The following is a 21,036-nucleotide window of genomic DNA, read 5'->3' as shown; positions in this document are numbered from 1 at the left end:
AGAATATCAGGGTAGGATACTACACTAAATATTTTCAAAATAAAGTACATAATCAAGACTCCATAATGGTTGATACTAGAATATTATGAAGAAGACTAGACTATGGGAATTGTAGTGTAATCTAGAACAAAAAGGACTTATAGAGAGATAAAAAGGTCCAAGGTCGTGTTACAGGAATTAGTGTATTGTCCGTTCCCAGTGACTTGACCAATGGACATCTGGCCCTTTGGATGAAAAACCCAATCAGTTTGCACATTTCCTTGCCTGCTCGGTTGTATTTTCTAGAGTTTAGATGCAGTAACAAGTTTATTCACTCAAATTGGTTGATAATTGGGAGATTGTTTTGCTATGCTGCTGTGCTGGTTGTTGTTTAGGAAATTATTCTCTTCTGATGTGATCAATACTTAGGATTCACTGAATTGCATCGACTCTATTTGTAACAGATTGTGGCAATATACAAGGATTTTAACTATCCTTACTATGTGCTTAAAGTTTAAACATCGATAATGCTTTGCTGATTGTGTTTTATCTCTTGTTGATTTTAAACCAGAAGCCTCTGATTTTCTGTGTTAACCCAAGTTTCAGGCACACGGGGACGGGCCTCAGGCATTACAAATTCTTTCCAGATTTTGTGGACAGTTATTATTGTATATATAAATAAATATTTAATGAATTAGTTCCAACAAATATTAAAAGAAGTTGCAATTTGTCACTTTTACAAACAATACGTGTAAAATAAATTGAAATTTATATGAAGTACTGCTCTATGACCTCTTACTTTATAGACACTGAATCTTAGTATGGTTTTGCCGTTGGGAGGATTGCCTCTGTAATTCCGAAGGGTGGTCTGAGCAGGTATGACATTCGTAATTCTCCACTTCTCCCCATCCTAACTCTTGAGTAAGTGCATGCCTCGGTCCCGGGGATGCTTTCTTAGGGATACTATGGAGGAAGGGAAATTAATGGTTCCAAGTTTCTATCTAACTTGAGGTAGGGTATTGGGAACTAAAATCTTGCAGCAAACTCAGTAGATACCATGTTTTGCCTTTTTCTAATCTTTGATAGTAACGTTCTATCAATTTTCATTAGTAAGAAAATTGCCAATTAGAAAATATTTTTAACTAGCTACATCTATGAATATGGAAAGAAACATATTATCTTAATATAAGTTGCGATTCAGCCTGAACAATGCATGGCTTTTACTAAAATTTATTAGATTCTTTGAAATTTGAGGTAATTAGCAATCTGTTCGATAATTTTTCATGGTGCTTCATAGATTATTGGAAGCATTATATTTTCATTGCAAGTGACATTTGAGAAGCCATCTTTGATACTTGTAAGCTTCTCTTTTATCCTATGAAAGTGAAGCCTGTTTGAGATCCACATTCAATGAGGAATCAATAATCTTGTATAGCTATTTGGTTGGTTCTAACAAAAAGATACTGAGAAATATTATTCTGAAATAATAGGGCATATATCAGAATTTGTAGGATGTCCTCAGATGAATGTTGCTTTGTTTTGAAGTTGTGAATTTTTTGTGCTTGTGTGTTACATAATTTGCTCCCTTGTTTTGAATTTCCACATTTTTTATGGCTGGAAAATTACAGGCTTGTGCATCACATGTTAGAGCAAGACTTGATCTTAGAGCAGGTACAGTCCTGGAGGCAATGCTGGAGGCAACAATGATCTCAGAATCCTCTGCAAAACAAAAAATATCAGGTGATTGCAAGCATAATATTTTTTTCTGAAATAGGTTTTCCAGATGATGTATATTTCTATGCAACTGTAAGATTTTATGAATGTGATCATTCAGAACTTTAGATGTTAGATGTCTGAAAGCATTGTTTTCACATACTTTTGCAGTAATAAGACAAACAAGTGAAGGAAAAAAAAGCAAAATGATTTCACTAAATTGTGTGCATGTGTCGGGAGGGGAAAGGTTTGTATGGTTCCTGATGCAGTACAAGGCAAGTGTATCCCCTAAGGAGATGACCAAGCCCCCAACAAGTAACAGCACAACAGAAGTAAACAAGATACAATTGAAACAAACTCTCTTTATTAACAGCAGATCTTGAATTACATCATATAAACGATATACAAGCTGGGCTGTAAGGCCTTCCTAGTTACGGTCAATACATTCCAGATTGCAGACCAAACTTGCAACTCTTGAGCTATCCTCTTGCTCTGCCCCTCATGCTTCCTTACAAAACTCAATGACATTACATATATAGCCATCAGGACACACATGCTGGCTTAGAGTTCACAATCTCCAATAAAGGAAATGTGTTATACAATATAGGACTGACCTTCAATAAATTAATGATCAAATACATAATACATTATAAAACCTTTGGCGGCCTTAGATATAGGTCCACACATTATCCACTTGTCTAGATCAAAGAGCACATAAGCTATCTTTTAAATATAGAACCTTGCCGAAACAAATACCAAGCATCATATGAAGAACAACGCAGTAAATCAGCACCCGACAAGATGAAGTATAACTTCCACCAATTGTAATATTAAATTCTGTGCACTTAGGATAATGATCCATGATAGGTCTATAATAAGAAGCCAAATTTGTGGAATCTAGAAAGGACAAACAAGTGTTTACTGAATCAAACTGTCAGACATATAACTGGAAAATAGAAAACAAGCAAATATCTTTTTGGGGATGCAAGATTGCCAACAACACAAAGATGCTTTTGCATTAGTTCCTTCCATCTATTTTTAAAAAGTACACAATTGTTTCCCCAACGTGATTTTTGCCCATTTTTCTAGTTGTTTACAAAGTATATCTTATAAGTGCATATATATTTCAAGTATATTATTTACGTTTTTTGCCATTTAATTCTCCATTCTCTCTTCGATTCCTTCTTGTATGAATATTCATCAGTTTTTTTAATATCTTCCATTATATATAGATTGACATTTTCTTTGCACTTTAGAGGTGTAAAGTTTCTTACCAGATTTCAAATTCGATGGCAGATTGATGCACAATTTTATTGTAGGTATGATCATTGTTGACAGAGGATAGATTTTCTCTAGAATCTATAGAAGTTAGTATAGAAATAACAGAGATACAATATGCGTCATCTTGATATTGATTTATATTTGGGCCCCATCCATCATTAGTATCCAGAGTTTGTAAGAAAGCTTCATCAAATAACTCATCATTCCATCCTGCTAGAACAAAATCATTTGTTAGTTGAACCTTTTCACTAGTAGACACATTTGGAGTAGCCTGCTGGGTACTAGTGGAAATGTGCAAATCCTCCATCATTCTTTCAATTTGTTTAATGTCATCGGGTCAATCATATCCTTGAATTGATCAAGGTACTTGAAATCCTTGACCTTGTTTTTATGAATAAGTGGCATTGCATCCTTGACCAGTGTCACAAATTGAACCATAGAGATTTCCAAAGAAAGTGACACCGCAGACATAATGGAAAAATGTGTGAATTTACAAGTAAACTCAGTAAGTCCAAAATTCTTCTGTTGAAATACCTCTTCATTTCTTGCTTTCCAAAGGAACCATAAAACCTCACATGTAGAACAGATCAAACACAAGCATATTATATAACTTCTTTATTGTTACTTCATTAAGCATTGTTCCATCCTTCCACAACCGTTGTTCAAAAAAACTATTTAGCCTTGGAGAAGTTACATGTACCAAGTGCCTTGCAAATTAATGTATAAGTTTTCTTCTGAGTCTGTGCGATACCATATCTAATTCTAAGTTCATCCTAAGTACCCATCCGATTATCAATCATTAAGTCATTGATTAAAGTCACTCCCAACACATTCCAATGTTTTGGTGAGCAACTTTGTGTAAGTGCCAAAGGTTTTCCATTTAGGTACAACCCCCACCAAATTGATCTATCTGTGACAACATAAGATGGGGAAGAGCCAACAACACCTCTAACTGGTAAGATTACTCTTGAATGGATCGAAGCCTTCCAGAGGGTAGTTAAAACATTAGAACCAAAGACCTTGATCTTGAAGTCACCTAAAAGAAAATCATAGAATGGAATGTTCATCCAACTTTTACCTTTGGAGATGATAGAACATTGAATGTTATTTCTGATTAAGACTTTCCAAGGTTCATTACCATATATGGCCTTAAGAATCCACTTAGAAGCTAGAGCAATAGCATGTTTTTTTATTTCCTTCAAACCCAGTCCACTATATTGCTTGGGTTTGTAGCACCATTGCATATTTATAGAGTGTCTCTTTTTATTTCCCATCCCATCCGGCCGTAGAAATTCCCTCAAAATTCTTTCAACTTTATCCATTTGTTGATTAGTCATTGACCAAGTAGAGGCAAAGCAAAGATGATGAGATGACAAAACTTTCTGCACAACTTGTACCCTTCCTACCAAAGAGAGATAGTGAGTTTGCCATTTAACATGTTTCTTTTGAATTTTATCAAAGCCCCACTCCCACATATCTTTAGTAGAAGGATTAATAGCAAAAGGGATACCAAGGTATCTGACAATCTCATTAGGACTTTTCCATTGCCAAGACATCAACTGAACCCAATTAAGAGGACATTCAAACCAACCTAGAATTGAAGATTTATGTGGAGCAATTTTGGCACCTGAGGCTAAACAAAAGAATTGAAGTCTATCCAAGGTGTTACAAATATTCATCTCCTCAAATTCGAAGAACAAAGAAGTGTCATCAGCAAACTGAGAATTGAGAAGAGTATCATTATTAGGAAGGAGAAGACCTTTAATAGGAGGACCAAGGGAGGGAGCTCTGAGCAAATAAAATAGAGCATCAGCCCCAATCACAAATAAGGAAGGGGCAATGGGACAACCTTGTCTAATTGATCTCCCAAGAGGAATAAGGCTGGGAAGATTTCCATTCACATCTATGACAGTGGAAGAGTCCTTGAACAACACCTTTACCCATCTGCAAAAGTACTAAGGAAATCCAAAAGCTTGCAACATCCCAGTAACAAAAGACCATTCAATTCTATCATAGGCTTTTTCAAAATCAAGTAATACCATAGCCACATTCTGCTTGTTCTTCTTAGCCCAATGCATTGCTTCCCAACTAGTTATTAAAACTAACCAAAATATACCTGCCCTTAATGAAACCTGTCTGTGTAACTGAGATAAACCTATTGAGCAAGTTCTCAATTCTTTTAGCTAACAATTTAGCAATGATCTTATAGGAGATGTTCAATAATGTTATTGGCCTCTGATTTTTTAATTCAGCTCTGTCAGCATTCTTTAGGATCAATTTGATCGTGCCTTTAATAGTGTTTTTACCTAGGGATCCTCTATTGAATGAGTCTTCATAAAGTGCCAACAAATCACTAGAAAACCAATCTATGTTAGTTTTGTAGAACTCAGGAGGAAGACTGTCACATCCTAGTGATTTATCATTGGCTAAAGAATTAATAGCCCATTTAACTTCTTCCAAAGTAATAGGACTGTTTAGTCTGCTGCTATCTTCTTTTGACACTTTTCTGGGAATCAGTTGAAGACATAAGTGCCTCATAATTAGCATCAGACATCTCAGATGAAAAGAACTGAGAATAATACTCAAAGAAAGTAGACTGAATTAGCTCCGGGTCCGAAGATTTTTCACCATTAAAGTGAATGTGTTCAATGAGCTCCCTTTTACTCTTTGCCTTAATAATATTGAAGGAATATTTAAACCCCCTATCACCTTCCAGATTCCAATTCAATTTGGACCTAGCTCTTTGCCTTTGGATCTTCCTCAAAGAATGTTTGGTCTTAATCAAATCAGCTTCTAACTCCAAATCTTGAATTCTGATTTAAAAATCTTTCTCTATTAGATTAAGATTAGTTCGTGCCCTAGTTTCTTCAGCATTTAAGTCCATATTTTTTTTTTATGCCAATAATCTAGATTTTTTTTTGCGAAACATCAACTAATCCTTCCCACAATTCTCTTGATTGAACATCACCTCTAATCATTTTATAAATATCAGTGACCTGCCTGAGAGCACTAATATTATCTTGGTCTTTAAGAAGAGAAAGATTAAGTTTAAATTGCTTGTTAACTTTCACCCTAGAAACCAGAGTCTCATCTTGTAACCCAATCTTTGCAGAGATAGGGGAATGATCAGAGAGAGAAGCTGGAGTAACTGTGATGGGCGAGTGCCCAGGATCAAAGAAAAAACAGAGAAGAGCAGAGTTTGCATAAATTCTATCCAATCTACAATAAACCCTTAGAGATCCCTTTTTATTATTGCACCAAGTATACCATATCTCCTGAAATTCTGATTTTCTACTTTCTAGAGGATCTAACACATTAAATTTCCTCTTAAATTTGTTCTAGAAGAATAATTCACTGCCTTTCGAACTGAAAGAGTTACCTCCAATTTTATCTTGCCTATGCTCCACCATATTAAAGTTACCAATAGAGATCCACTTGGTATTAGGTAAATTATTTGAAGCCCATTCCCATAGTGCTGCTCTGTCTCTATAGTAATTAGGTGCATAGAAGTTACACAACCCAAAGCTCTGACCACCTTTATTGAATACAATCCACAATGCCCTATGACAAGGAGAAACACCTCTATTAGCAATATAGTCCACCCAACTAGGTCCCGCCCACCCAACTAGGTCCCGCCCTCCCTCTTTCATGGTTGGAGTAGAAAGCATTAGCATGATCCCAAAGCATTTTTAAAATAGTGTGAGCCTGAAATTCAACTACTTAAATTTCTTGTAAACAAATAAAATCTTTTGTCTAAGTTTACTGCACCATCTTCTGACAATGTACTTTCTATCAATTATCTCCAACCCTCTAGCATTCCAGACGTTGATCATGTTCATAATTTTTAGGGTTGTTCTTACGATTGTTATACAATCTGTTAAAGCAATCAGTGATATTTCCCTGTCTATTTTTATAACCATTAGAATTGGTTAATATCTGATTATCATTGTCCTTTCTTTTCTTATTTCTTTTATTGGTGACTTCAACAAAAGGGGGCTCAGTTCTATTCTTATCTGGAGAAATTTCCATCCTTGAAGACTTCGAACCTTTCAACTGCATATTCTTATCAGTCAAAGAGTGATTGACATTCTTAAACAGCTCTATCCTCTCAGCTAAAGAATTAAGAGCAAGTTGAACATTAAGCTTGATGGGGGTTTCGACCAAAGGCACTATAGCAGCACTATCTATTGGACAAATAATGGATTTCAACTGGGTAGAATCACTTGGGATGATCTTAGAACTAGAAATGAGATCATTAGAAGGAGTTAGCTCAGTATCACAAAGAGGGTTGACAATAGTATCAAATTCCTTTCTCTAAGGCAGCATTAGAAAGTTTATTTTTATCATTTTCCATAGGCTTATCCATCCACGAAATGCTATCAGAGTTAGTTGAGGATGGAGCCGAGGGTTTCTCTGTTTCAGAACTAGAAACTTTATTAGCATTATCTTTAGAAATCTTAAAGTTAGTAGTTTGGGGTCTAAATAAGTTCGGACAATCCTTTCTTGCATGTCCATTCCTTTTTTAATGAAAGCAAGCACCTAAAATACGAAGTCGAGAGACTTTCCATGAAAAAGCTTCAGCATCAACAATAAGGGAGATATTATCAGGGAATATAGTTCTAGGTTTGAGAGCAACCAGAACCCCAGTATTTAAATGCGGGAGGGTAGTCTTCGATTCTTCTATCTACAGAACCAAACCAATAAGCTTCAATAGCTGGTGAATAAAGGACCAATATTCAACATTCAAGTTCTCAATTTCTACCCAATTCGGTGAAGCCCTAGCGGACACTTCTACATTCCTAGCTGACGACCATGGGAAGGCTTTGAATAAAGATTTACCCACATTCCAAAATTTGTTGCTAAGTATTCTTTCTTGCGTAGTATGAGTCTTAACAAATACAAGAAAGAGCCCTCTTTGATCCATTCTATAGAAAGTAACATGAATCCCATGTTTCTTACCCAAAACACTTACAACCCATTCATCAAAAAACTTTCAGAAGGTAAAAATCCTTTATCTAAGCATTCAAAGAAAACTGTAACATTTTTTAACTGAGATTGCTCTGATTTAATAGCTCTTACCATATCCCCGTTCGGCGAGAGAGAAAGTGTCTTCAATTCATGGGGTGGAATCTTACTTTCTTCCTTTCCTCCACTAACACTAGATGTAGAGTTGTCTCCAAACCTGAGTCTATCTCCATTGGCTGCGGCTCCGTCGCTTCAAATTCCATCCAGAGTGAACTTCCAAATCTTGCTAGAGAAGAATGTAGAGGACATGCAAGATGTTGAAGACTCCACCACCGTGTTATATGACAATTTCTCAGGCAATTCCTTTTGTTAAACTTTAGAATTATCCTAGTCATGGGTGTTATTGAAAACCTCATCAACCTTCATCATTTCTTCAGATGCCTCTCCTCCACCATCAACCATGATTGCCTCCCCTTATTTTCTCACGAGTGATCCAGGGTGGGTAGATAATGGGGGGGGCGGGGTAAGATTTACCAATAAACTGAGAAACCCAAATGACACAAACAAGAAAACCATGAAAGGAGACTCAGAAAAGAACACCTGCAAAGAAAACAAGTACCAAAAATGATAAAAACAATGAAAACTAGGGCATGTGGTGCAGGAGCACCTAACCCTCCATTCACCATAACATCTATATTCTTAACTCTTCATTAGTTCTACTCAAGGGCATTTAAGCCTAAGAGACATTTGTAATAAGGTAGTCATAGATACTGCATAAATTGAGCCTAATTGTAAGACCTAGTCCCCATTTGGTACTTTATAAACCATGGGTTTTGACTATGGTCAAGAGGCATTTCTTAGATCTAGTATAGGATAGGAATGTCTTTGGGATTTTAAGCATATTCTAGGCCCCTAGGGCACAAGGCAAAGGTCCTAGAAGGGTCAGATTTCGCAATTTGTTAAGATTGCAAAAAGTTGCTTGACAACTTTTGCAAAAAGTGGTCAATTCTTGTTAAAACATCCCCCAACTGTACAACCTTTGAATTTTGGTTGGGATGGTTGGGGAAGGACTCCAAATAGCCCTTTCAGGTGGGTGGAAGTCAGAGAATGTTATTTTTCCTTTCAAATAAAATAAAGATATCATTTCTCCTTGTAAAACGCTGCAATTTCTATGTGTACAAACATGTACGGATTGGCAGATGTGAATAACCTATGATTCGGGATTCTTGGACAACACACTTGATCAATGCAATTGATTTGAGGGTTTGAAGTGCTCTACAACTCAAGTTATTGTAAGATCTTTCTCAAGTGCACCAAAACCCTTCTTTTGGTGACCAGTTTTAGAAATGAGGCCCTAACTTGCATTCCCACTGTGGGATCTCAAAATCACTTGGTAAAATGCAAGTTAGGGAGTTGTATTATAACATACTTGAAGGATGGGAGATGGAAGTCAAGGCTTCTAATTTTACTAGCAAGCCCTAGGCCAAACATCTCTGTGTTTGGTACAAGACAACAGGTATTAGAGTGGTGTAGGTACTTGGGGAGTTGATGAAGTCAACGTAATGGTAGATACTGAGGCCTGATAGTTCCCTACGTGTTTAATCATTGGTAGATTTGTCTGGTCAAACATCTAGTTAGCATTTCCTTCATAAACCTTAACAAGTAGGCTTAAACAAGGTATTTGCTTCATTTTTGGCTAGGGCATCATTTGACTAGTTTGGGGTCTGGAAGTTTGGAATCTTGTACTTCTTCCAAAAGGGTATGCATATATCTAGTTTGTTTTCAAGGTCCTTTGGAGGAATTTCAAACCAAGTCTTTATTACCTTGTTGGTAGGGCTAAAAGGGGCTCGTTGGCCTAATAGGCAAAATGGCTGTTTGAGACCTTTGGGAACCAAATGGGCTTATCAACCTCACTAGTTCGAGATGGTTGATCACTAAGGAACCTTTCCACCTCCCCCTAAACTCATAGGTTCCATATCTAAACAAGAACTTAGTTTTAGTAGTTTGGTGCCTTGTAGCCTAGTTGGAGAACTTTGGTATCTAGACTATATTTTGAAGTAAAGTAATTTCAAAGGTGTTGAGCCCTCTCTTGACTTTGTCTTGGAGTGTTTGGAAGTATCCTAAGGCTACACCACATCAATTTTTCCATTTAAGGGAGGGCTTAAACCCAATAGTACCTTGGAGATACCTTAATATGGTTCATACCCAATAGTACGTTGGAGATACCTTAATATGGTTCATACTCAATAGTACCTTGGAGATACCTTAATATATGCTTCAAAGCAACAAGATGAATCTCACGAGGTTCACACATGAACTTAATGTATTCACAACATGGCAGATATCAGGTCGAGTATTTACAAGATACATTAGGGACCCAATTATCTATCTGTATAAAGTGGGATCAACTAGTCTGGATTCATCACTTGCTTCCTTTAGCTTGTGTAAGTTGGTTTCCATAAGTGTTGACATAGGTCGATAGTCCTACATTCCAAATCTTTTCAGAATATAAACAGTATACTTCTTTTGATGCAAAAAGATATTCCCAAACTTTTGACACACTTCCAAACCAAAGAAGTAATGAAGAATTCCTAAGTCCTTCATTTCAAATTCAGAAGCCAAATCTTTCTTATACTGATTAATGAGATTTTCTTCCCTTGTAATCAGAAGGTTATCAACATAAAGAATTAGAATTAGCATATCACCTTTAGTTACCTTAAGGTAAAGATTTCGATCAGCCATATTCTTGGTGAATCCAAGACTTGGAAGGTATTTATCAATCCTTTCATACCAGGCTTTGAGTCCACATAGAGCCTTCTTCAATTTACTACATAAGAGGCAACATCACGAGTCACAAATCCTTCTGGTTGTTCCAAGTATACTTCTTCCTCAATTGTTCCATTTAGAAAAGCAATTTTTACATCCATTTGATGGATTTTCCAACCTTTGGCTGCTGCAATGGCTAGTACAACTCTAACTGAGGTATACTTGGCAAGTGGTTTAAAAGTTTCTTCAAAGTTGATTCCTTCCTTTTGAGAAAACCTCTAGCCAGAAAATGAGCTTTATGTTTTTCAATGCTACCATCTACAGCATACTTAATTTTGAAGAGCCATTTTGAAGAAACAACATGTTTTCCTTTAGGTCTAGGAACTATATCCCAAACATCATTTTTTAGTGTCGACTGATATTCTTCCACCATTGCATCTTTCCAAGCTTGATGTTTAAGTGCTTTTAAAGCATTTGAAGGTTTAGGGTTTGGACTCTGACACATGAATGCATTGTATGTCAATTTTCTATGTCTTTTGGTTTCTTGGAAAGTCCCTGTAGGTGCTGCAAATTCATCTCCTTCCTATATAATTTTCCTTGCCCAAAGTGACCTTTTAAAATGATCAATACTCTCTTCTTTAGTCTTAGGAAGGATCTCAGTTTCATTTGAAGTCTCTTCAGGGTACTCCCTCTTAATCTTAGGAGCAGGAGCCTCTACTTGGAATAAGTCATCTGTATCTAGCTCATTTGAAGTTTTGGCTCTTTTGAAAGCAATATTTTCTTCAAAAATGACATCTTTGTTGAGTTCTATTTGTTTCTGTCTAGGTATGTAGAATTTGTATCCTTTTACTGTGTCACTAAAACCAATAATAATTCCTTTTTTTCCAGTAGGTTGTAACTTTTCTCCTTTTCTCCTTAGGTACATGAACATACACAGGACATCCAAATATCCTGAAATGATTAATGTCATGTTTCTTTCCTAAAAATGCTTCTTCAAGGTTAGGGGTCTTATTGTCCAAATATGAGTGAGGACATCTATTCTGAATACTGACTGTAGTGTTGGATGCTTCAGCCCAAAATGACATGGTCAAGTTTTGATAAAAAATCATAGCCCTAGCAGCTTCTACAATAGTTCTAGTTTTCCTTTCAGCAACTCCATTTTGTTGAGGATTCTAGGGGACTGTGAACTCCCTCTTAATCCCAGCAGGTTTGCAGAACTCTTTAAATATTTCAGAAGTGTACTCTTTCCCATTATCTGTTCTCAGAACTTTAATTTTTTTTCTTGAGGAGTTTTCAATGATTGTTTTGAATTCTTTAAACTTAGAAAGAATCTTTTCAGATTCTTTGCACTTAAGGAAGTATATCCATGTCTTTCTTGAAAAATCATCAACAAATATTACATAGTACAGGAACCTTCCTATGGATGGTAAAGACATGGGTCCACATAGGTCAGAGTGCACTAGTTCCAACACATATTTAGTTTTGCTCAAACTACGAGGAAATGATTTTTTAGTGTTCTTCCCCAAGGAACAACCTTTGCATGATTCATTGTGAATATGGCTTAATTTGGGCATTCTAGTTACTAACTTCTCCGTAGATGTTAGGGCACAGAAGTTGATATGACCTAATCTTCTATGCCATATATCATTTGAATCTAAAGTCTCATGCACGTGTAAAGTTTGACTTAGTGCATGGCTTATGTAATACTCCTTGTCATACTCCTATTGTTAGAGCCTTCTTTATGGTAGAATTCTTAGGCCATGCTAGTACCTTACCTTCCATGAATGCAATTCTATAACCATCATCTTCAAGTGCAGATATAAATATTAAATTCCTTTTAATATTTGGTACCTAAAGAGCTCCAGAAAGATGAATAGAATTTCCAGATTTCAATTTGATGGTGCAAGTTCCAATTCCTTTTACAGAATGTGTAGAATCATCACCAATTGTAACTTCTTCATCTGTTTCTATTTGCATGCTTTCTAGGTTATCCTAATATCCAGTGATATGTCTTGAAGATCCACTGTCAACTATCTAAGTGTTTGATTTGGTTGATATTTGATTGGACAATGCTAAATTGAAGGCATATTTCTCTGATTCATGACCTTCATTTGATTTATCAGATTTGGCAAAATGACGCTAGAGGTTTAGATCGATCAGGACAATTTATTGCATAATGTCCATATTGATCACATCTGAAATATTGAATTTTGGACAAGTCTTTCTTTTGTTTTGACTATCCTTTTCCATGAAAGTTTATTTTCCTTTTGTTCTTCTTCCTCTTTCCCTTCTTATGAGAGTTCTTGTTAAGAACTTGAACGTCTTCATTTAAGGTTTTATGTTTTCCTTTAATCATTAATTTCGATTCTTCTTGAAGACAATAAGATCTTAATCGATCTAGTTTTGGGATTTCACATCTTGCACTTATACCTTGTACAAAGGATTTCCAAGAATTTGGAAGTCCTCCTAATGCTATTAGGGATAATTCTTGGTCGTCAATCTCATATTTGATTGCAGATAATTGATCTCTCAAATTTGTGATTCTCATTAAGAAGGCATTTACAGTTTCTCCTTTATTCATGCTAATATTAGTCATTTGTTTTTTAAGAGCAAGTTTTTTGGCAGTGTTATTTATTATGAATACATTTTCAAGAGCTCTAATCATGCGATATGCTGTTGCATGTTTTGCCACAATAGGCACTATGTGATCTCGAATGACATCCACGATTATCTTCATGGCCCTCTCATTATTCTCGATCCATAATGTTTTCTTTGGATCATCTTTAGGTTCTTCCTTATCTTCTCTTACAAAAGATTCCAATTCGTTTTCTTTTAATAACATCATTATACGAAGTTTCTAGGATTCGAAGTTATCAACACTTGTAAGGTGGTGTTCGAATCTTAACATGTTTGTCATCTTGTAGAGAAAAGAGGGATTGCAATCTACTGAGAAATCTGATTTTTTAAACTTAATGAGATCTCTCCTTAACAAGGCTCTGATACCATGTAAAATTTCTTACCAAATTTGAAATTCGATGGCAGACTTATGCACAATTTAATTGTAGGTATGATCATTGTTGACAAATGATAGATTTGCTCTAGAATCTGAAGAAGTTAGTACAAAAGTAACAGAGATATAATATGCTTGATCTTCAAATGTCCTTTGATCCTTTGATGTGCTTGCATTAATTGATTTCAATGCCTTGTTTACTCGGGCAGATCAGGTATAAATATCGAGTGAAAGGGTGCGGGGATGAATGGTCATGTCTCCAAATGGAGACATGAATATTCGGAGGTAGCTAATCATCCACGATTTGTTATGGACTTAACACAAATATAACAATGTATTACCAAACATTAAGATCTGTGGTCTGATATAAAGTATTGATTGATAGTGATCTAAATATCAAAGAAATCAGAATAAGTTTCGATCATGTCTTAAATGATCTTTAGAAAATATATATATATATATATATATCATCGGTTTTAACTGTGCATTGTTCACATACAACAAATACGTATGCATATATGTATAACAGTATGTGCATAATACTGTTGTACATATATTCATATAGATGTTGATGACAGTACTGTTAGACCAAAGCTACATGCTTTAACAAGAGGGACCAAATTTTCAAACTGTTGCATGTAATACCTTGCATTATTAATTTTATTGCCTTTTATAGGAAAAGTTGCATTACATTTGAATACAATTTAGTGGCTCATGGAATGGGGATGGCTTTTCTACTTGTACTAATAATGAAAGAGACCCAACATTCTTTTCCCCTAAACCTGTTTCACTCCTCTTTTTAGAGCCATTGGGTTCATACATGCTCAAATGTTGTCTTATCTTTATGCTAGTTGTATTAGAATATTCTTTTTTATCATTGGAAATTTAATTGTTTCAGCTCTTAATGTGAATCCATTCACATAAGAAACATCGTGATGATCATACTCATTAGATAGAGTTTCAAGTGAGGGCACAAAAAATTAATTATTTTTATCATCACCTGAATAGTTTACAACATGAAAATCATGTTCTGGAAGGGCAAGACAGTGCTAATTTAGACATGATGGGAAGAGAGTCAATTTGAAATTCTAGAGTTCTGGTACTCTTTGTTGCCTACCAAAGTATGGATGAAGAGCAATATGGATTTCATTCGTTCATTGAGTGGCCTGACTTCTATTTATAAGAGTACATGATTCTTTCTCATTTGCTGACTTTTCTCCCCGCAGCTCTACTACAAAGTATTTTTTTGTCCTTAGTTTGCATATGAGTCGAGGGGTTGGACGATTGAATGTTCTTACATTCTAAGCTTTCAGCCAATGTTTCATCATGATCTACCCAAAACTTTGGATACCCATGAATTTTGCATATAAGTAGTGGAAGAACAATATGAAAAGATATGGAAATGTATTGTTGTCCATAATAACTAGATTTACACTGTCCTTGGGGATTTTTTAGGCATCCTGTTGTTATGTGGAGCCTAATCAGGCCCAGAGGTTAATTTTTCCCCACTTCATTTGGTGCGGTTTAACCCCAAATTTTTCTACGGGAGTTTGGGGGTAGCACCCTTGTAGGATCTTGGGCAAGGCCCTTGAAAGCTCAAATGACTTAATTATTGTAAAAGGCACGAGAGCTATTTTTCTATTGGGTGACATACTTTTAATCCTAATTTTGTAACTGGCAAAAAGCTTGTATAAATGACTTAGGGTTAGGGAGTTTATGATGTATGATGCGATAGTAGCTTCTTGTAGTAGTATTGAGTCACAATGGATTGCATATTGTAATCAGGTTGTAATTACTAAACAATAAGAATATTGGACTCGCTGTTTGGTGGATGTAGCCTAGCGATTGGGTGAACCACATTAAATCTCTTTGTTGTGTTCTTTTCTGTGTGCATAATGCTTTTTTCATATTGGTTATGTTTTGCATGTAATTGTTATTTCTGACCTAATCCTAACACATCCCCCATTCCTGAGTTGTTGGGGGAGAGGAGATGCCTAGGGGATTTCCATATAAATTTTGCATATTGACAATGAATTTTGATAATGGCTAATGTGAGAACTAGATTCATTTACGTTGTTTGTGTATGGGAAATTATATGTAGACATGCTTTGGATCCAAAAGTTTTGTACCAATAGTTTTTAAATAATCACGAGTTGTCTTGGAAATTTCCTTGGAAGTTATAGATTTTTTTTGACAAAACTCAGATTGAGGGTTTTCTGAGTTCACACTTTCTCAAGTCAAGGGTTATTTTTGGAGTTATTCCAGTTTTTCCGAAAAATAGATGTTTTTGTTTAAAGAGTTTAATGATTTATTTGTGAAAAATCATGAAAGCTTTTTTTGTTCGAGGTTTTTTTCCCACACAATGGAAGTTAGTTTCTGCGAATGCAACATCTAGGGTTAATATTTATCTGTAACCTGCTGTGTTTTCTTTTTACCATGTGGTGGCTGGGTGAGGGCATGCGTTCTTTACACATCCATTTGTATTGAGGGATTCTTGATTGGTTTTTTGCTCCAAGAAAATCAAGCTTTCTTAGAAGAGGGTTTTTTTAAAATTGATTGTTAGTTGCAATAAAAATTGCAGTCTTTTGTTGTTTTTCATGATTTTTTAAGAACAAAAATTGTGGTTTCTATTTAGTTCTGTAAGGTTTATTTTTGGTGGTGAAGTTTTTCATAAAAAATTGAGGGTCTTGTTTTTGGTGTTAAGAAAGGTTTTTGTTTGTGTAATAGGTTTTGTAAGTGCTCTAGTATCACATAACTATGGTTTTTGTGATGAGTGGAGGGCATGATTCGTTTTTTCCCCCATAAATCATGTTTTTGCTTTTCTACAAAGGTTTTGCCCAATTATTTTTGCCAAAAGTCATGATTTTCTTTGTTGTGGGATTTGCTTTTTTTGGACAATTTATTTAAAATTATGGGCTTTCCCTGTTTTTTTCTTCAAAACAATGGTTCTTGCCATTTTGTTTTCTAAAATATCGTGTCTGATCTTTATATTGCATCCAGTGGTTGATTTTTGCACGAAATCATGGTTGTTGGACAAAACTGTGGATCAAAATTGAGGCTAGAATTTCTCTTTTAATGGATTTAGATTGATCTTTGAGAAGCTTTTGTTGGTTTCCTTGGTTTGTACCTAGTGTCAATATGGGGTTTGTAGACTTGTAAAAGTTGTTGTAGCTATTTGCCAAAGGGATGAAGATAGGGAATCAAGTGGGGATGAGATGCAACTAATTACACACCTTCAGAATAGCAAACTAAATTAAACACTTTTGTTTTTGTCTTACTGTCACAGGTGCACCAGGATTTGTGACAGGAACTGTCACAAACTGGTAAAGATATCAGTATGATTACATAAATTATATTCGATTCCAAACATAAATAAAATAGGGGATTTAATCAACATAAGTAAATGCAATTCAGATTTACCTAACAAGAAATTAGTTAAGACTCCAATGGATTTAATTAATTAAATTCAAGTGCTAGAAACAACCACATTGTTAAATCACACAAATTAAGCCATGCATAACTTTTGGAAAATAGAGCCAGACAACTTGGGCAGGGGGGGGGAGTTGGTGAATGAGTTGTCAGAAAAACTTACACCACTTAAACTTATTCTTAGGTCTGATAAATAAACATGGAAGCATAAATCAAGAACAGATCATTAGGACACATAATACCAAGATTTTTGTATGTGCAAACTCAGTTAAGGGAAAAACGTGGGGATGAACACATGCATTCAGGCACATTGCCTAGAGCTCACCTCAAAATGAAGAAAGGCTTACTGTCCAGGGAAGGATCACTACCTATATAAGAGAACTCGGATTACATTTGCAAATCATGAACTATATAATAGCATCCCCTCCATGCCTGTATGAATTCCATTGAAGGACAAAACAACTTATTTCTATACACTTCTTTTCTGGCTTCAAAAGATGTATACATTCAATGCACATACATACTCGCACATCTCTTACCACCAGACATGTACACAAGATTATTACATTTATTTATACATGACATCAAGGTTGGCTCAAAGCTCACCACCTATTTACAAAAATTATAATCATACTTAGTACAATATTACATGCAAACCAAGCAATGTCAGCCAAGACATAGCACAAAACAAAATCTTTCCCGTCAAACACGAAAGACCTCCAAGCATTATGCCTTGAACATCTGTAACATGCTACAAGCATCTGGTTGGTGAAGAACATGAAGAACACAGACAAGCTGATATAAAACATCAATTGTGAACTCAACGATCAATGTGGACCACCAGCACAAAAGGTATACTATCCAAAACCTCCCAGAAGCATCATGAATTACCATAACAATATCCATATCAATACAAATTAATGGAATCACCGACATCTTCATACCGAACCTCAAGAACACTAACAAGAACTGTCAAACTTGAAAAATCACTTGCCAACCTCTTAACCACAAACCACTTGAATTGGGGGCAGACAACAATGTTCCAAATGTGCCTCCAGATCCGCAGAGAAAGATATTACAATGTGGAGCAATGCAGATCAAAATACTGTCACTCTTTCATCACTAAACAATTAAAAAACCAGTCACAACACAGATATCCATAACTGATTCAAATCTCCATGCAAACCTTTGAAACTTGAACTGAATCAACTACAGACAACCCTTTACTAACTCTTTAAGCCGTAGCTCTGATCTTCATCATACTTGCTTGACTGATGAAATGAACTCACTGAACCTCACTGCATTACTTTCTCAAATGGAGAAATATGTTGAGATCAATTCCAACACATTTCTCAAGCACATATTTGCACATGATTACAACAAAACCTAAATCAAAATAATTCAAATACACACCACACATCTAATACGAAAGTCACCCAAAGATTTTAGAGTAGGATCTGCCTCTTAGTTTACCTTGTGATGATCTAATCTACTTCACCTGCTTTAGACACACATGTGTAATGGCTTCAGGAAGTTTTAACTTTTGCAAAGCAAAAGTTAAATAGTAGCATAACTTGCTTATACTTTACAATACCTATGGGTTTCAGCATGTCGAGATTCCTTTGGGCTCTCAACCATTTAAGACATGTTTTACAAAGTCTATAAAAGATTGAAGGCCACTACAATAGTAAAACAATTTGAGAACTAATTTTGAAGTAAAATAATTGGTTGTGCCATTTGTTTCCAACAACTTCATTTGTTTAACAATCCTCTTTTAAAGTTACATTAAAGTAATCCCATATGCTTAACAATTGCAATCCTGCTTTAACCGTTCCTTATTATTTCAACCGCAAAAGAATCAACATTATTATGATTTTCAATATTCTTAGCAATTTTAGTTTTTTTTACGCAATCAATTAAATATCAAATTTTATTTGACGAATGGTGTCAGGAACAGAGGTAAATGAAATAGCAGAAAGAAAAAATTATCAAGTAAAAATAGTGGGACTTCTTTGCTCTTCAATGGTGTTGTTTTATTAGCAACTTCTTTTGATAATTTTTGGCAAAATCTTGGTTTCAATTTATTATTAAGAAAACATGGATGCCCACAGTACTACTACTTCTCTCTAGATGCCCCCACTCACCTCCTTCCTTCCTAGCAGGAGCTGAATGAGCAAATTAGATTCGACATCTACAGAAAACATATTTTCTCAACATGGAGTAACCCTCTGGGTGGGCTCCGTCCGAGGATAGCTTTCTATGCTGAGCACTACATGGATATCCAGGATGGGGTTATTATGCATCCTTGGTGTTAGACTGATGCCCTTCGCATCTCTTTGGGATATTTTAGAGTGGGTTCTCATTGCCAATGCATACAGACCGACCACCAGATTGATAGAGAGGACATGATTTGCCACCTTTGCCCTATGGGGGAGGTGGAGACAGAGACTCATTTTGTTTTTTGTTGCCCAATCTACTACGAGATTAGAGGGAGATTCTATTGATTATTTAGAGAGTGCAAATCCCTCTCTTCATTTTTTAGATACATGATCAACAACGTCTTTCCCTCTATCTCCAAGAGGCCTTTACGCTTCGTGACCACACACTACAGCCTCAGTTAACGTCAAGATAGACTTTCGACCAAGACATCACCTTCTTCTTCGCTCTTGGGTCTCTTGCTCGAGGGAAGAAGTGGTTGCTTGACCATTCTTAAGATCATACTAGATGTGTGTGGCCTCGCAAGGGGTACATTCAGTAGCATCAGCCTATCTCTAGCGGTACTTTGAGACGGCCTAGGACGTACCCTTTCTCTGGTTATTATCCTTCGATTTTGTACTACTTCTCACTTGTGAAGAGTATATAGTCTTTTCTTGTAGTACTTAACTCTAACAAATTGCATGAATATAAGATGGTAATATAAACCATAGTCACAACTTCTAGTCTATACCACCACAATTGCTTCCAGTCACGATTTCGAATTCAATTGCTTCTCGTACTCACTTTCCTCTAATACATGCAAGAATAACATGAATTAAAGGTAGTAAACACAAATTGTAGTCACAACTTCCAATTTGTTCTCCCACATTTTGTTTCCAGACACTGCTTCGAAACAAAATGGTCTCTTTATATTCACTTTTCTTTCAAATTCCTACTACACAATCACAGTTATCCCTGCACAAGTTTGGCAAAGCTCTCTTGCATATAAAAAGTGATTATTTACAATGAGGGTCACTCCTTTATATAGATGGAGTGAGAGAAAAGAGGAGAAAAAGATGGGAGAATCTTAACCACCTTGACTAGGTCAAACTAGAAAGAAGGCTTATTCAATTACATTGTTGAAGGGAAACAATCACATGATTCGTCAAATTTCATCCATGAGATTCAAATTTCAGTGAATTCGTACTCTTTCCAAACTTCATCCAAATTTTATGATATTTAATATAATATTGTTATTTATTATAATAATATTTTATTTTAAATTGATATTGAGTTATTCAATAAAATTATTTAGCAAGGTTAAACTATTTTGATAATTTTGTGGATATATTACTAATATTTAAAAATACATAAATATATATAACTAAAATTTAATATCATTTTTTTTGTCCAAATTTTTATGCTTACTGAATCTTATTCGAATTTTATGATTGACAAACTTAAATTCAAATTCGAACCTTGTGACTTAGGTTGAAGGCACATTTAATTCAATTACACACAACTTGTCTTCTGACCGAAATGAAGAAAATGATGAAGTTGTTAGGAGTTCTCGTATATTGAGCCACTACATTCACTTTGATAACCACAGTGTTGCATCTTTTGATAACCTCCGATTCTCTTTGATGAATTGTTAGTTGTCATTTGAAAACTTGATGAAATCAAGCTTTTTTCATTCC

General features: G+C 35.4%; 1 protein-coding gene across 1 annotated transcript in view; it reads left to right on the top strand.

Annotated features, from left to right (window-relative positions):
* LOC149568828 (RNA polymerase III subunit RPC82 family protein) overlaps positions 1-21,036 on the top strand; it is a 315,995-nt gene that overhangs the window by 147,812 nt on the left and 147,147 nt on the right. Inside the window, exon 8 of the mRNA XM_089821705.1 lies at positions 1,608-1,719. Within this exon, the coding sequence (XP_089677831.1) occupies positions 1,608-1,719 (112 nt within the window). The remainder of the gene's footprint in view (positions 1-1,607; positions 1,720-21,036) is intronic.

Source organism: Cupressus sempervirens, chromosome 3 (genome assembly GCF_028749045.1).
Source record: "Cupressus sempervirens isolate cs-2001-9-10 chromosome 3, ASM2874904v1, whole genome shotgun sequence".
NCBI classification, from domain to species: domain Eukaryota; kingdom Viridiplantae; phylum Streptophyta; class Pinopsida; order Cupressales; family Cupressaceae; genus Cupressus; species Cupressus sempervirens.
The sequence above is the reverse complement of the archived record's forward strand: the minus strand, read 5'-3'. Positions and strand labels throughout refer to the sequence as shown.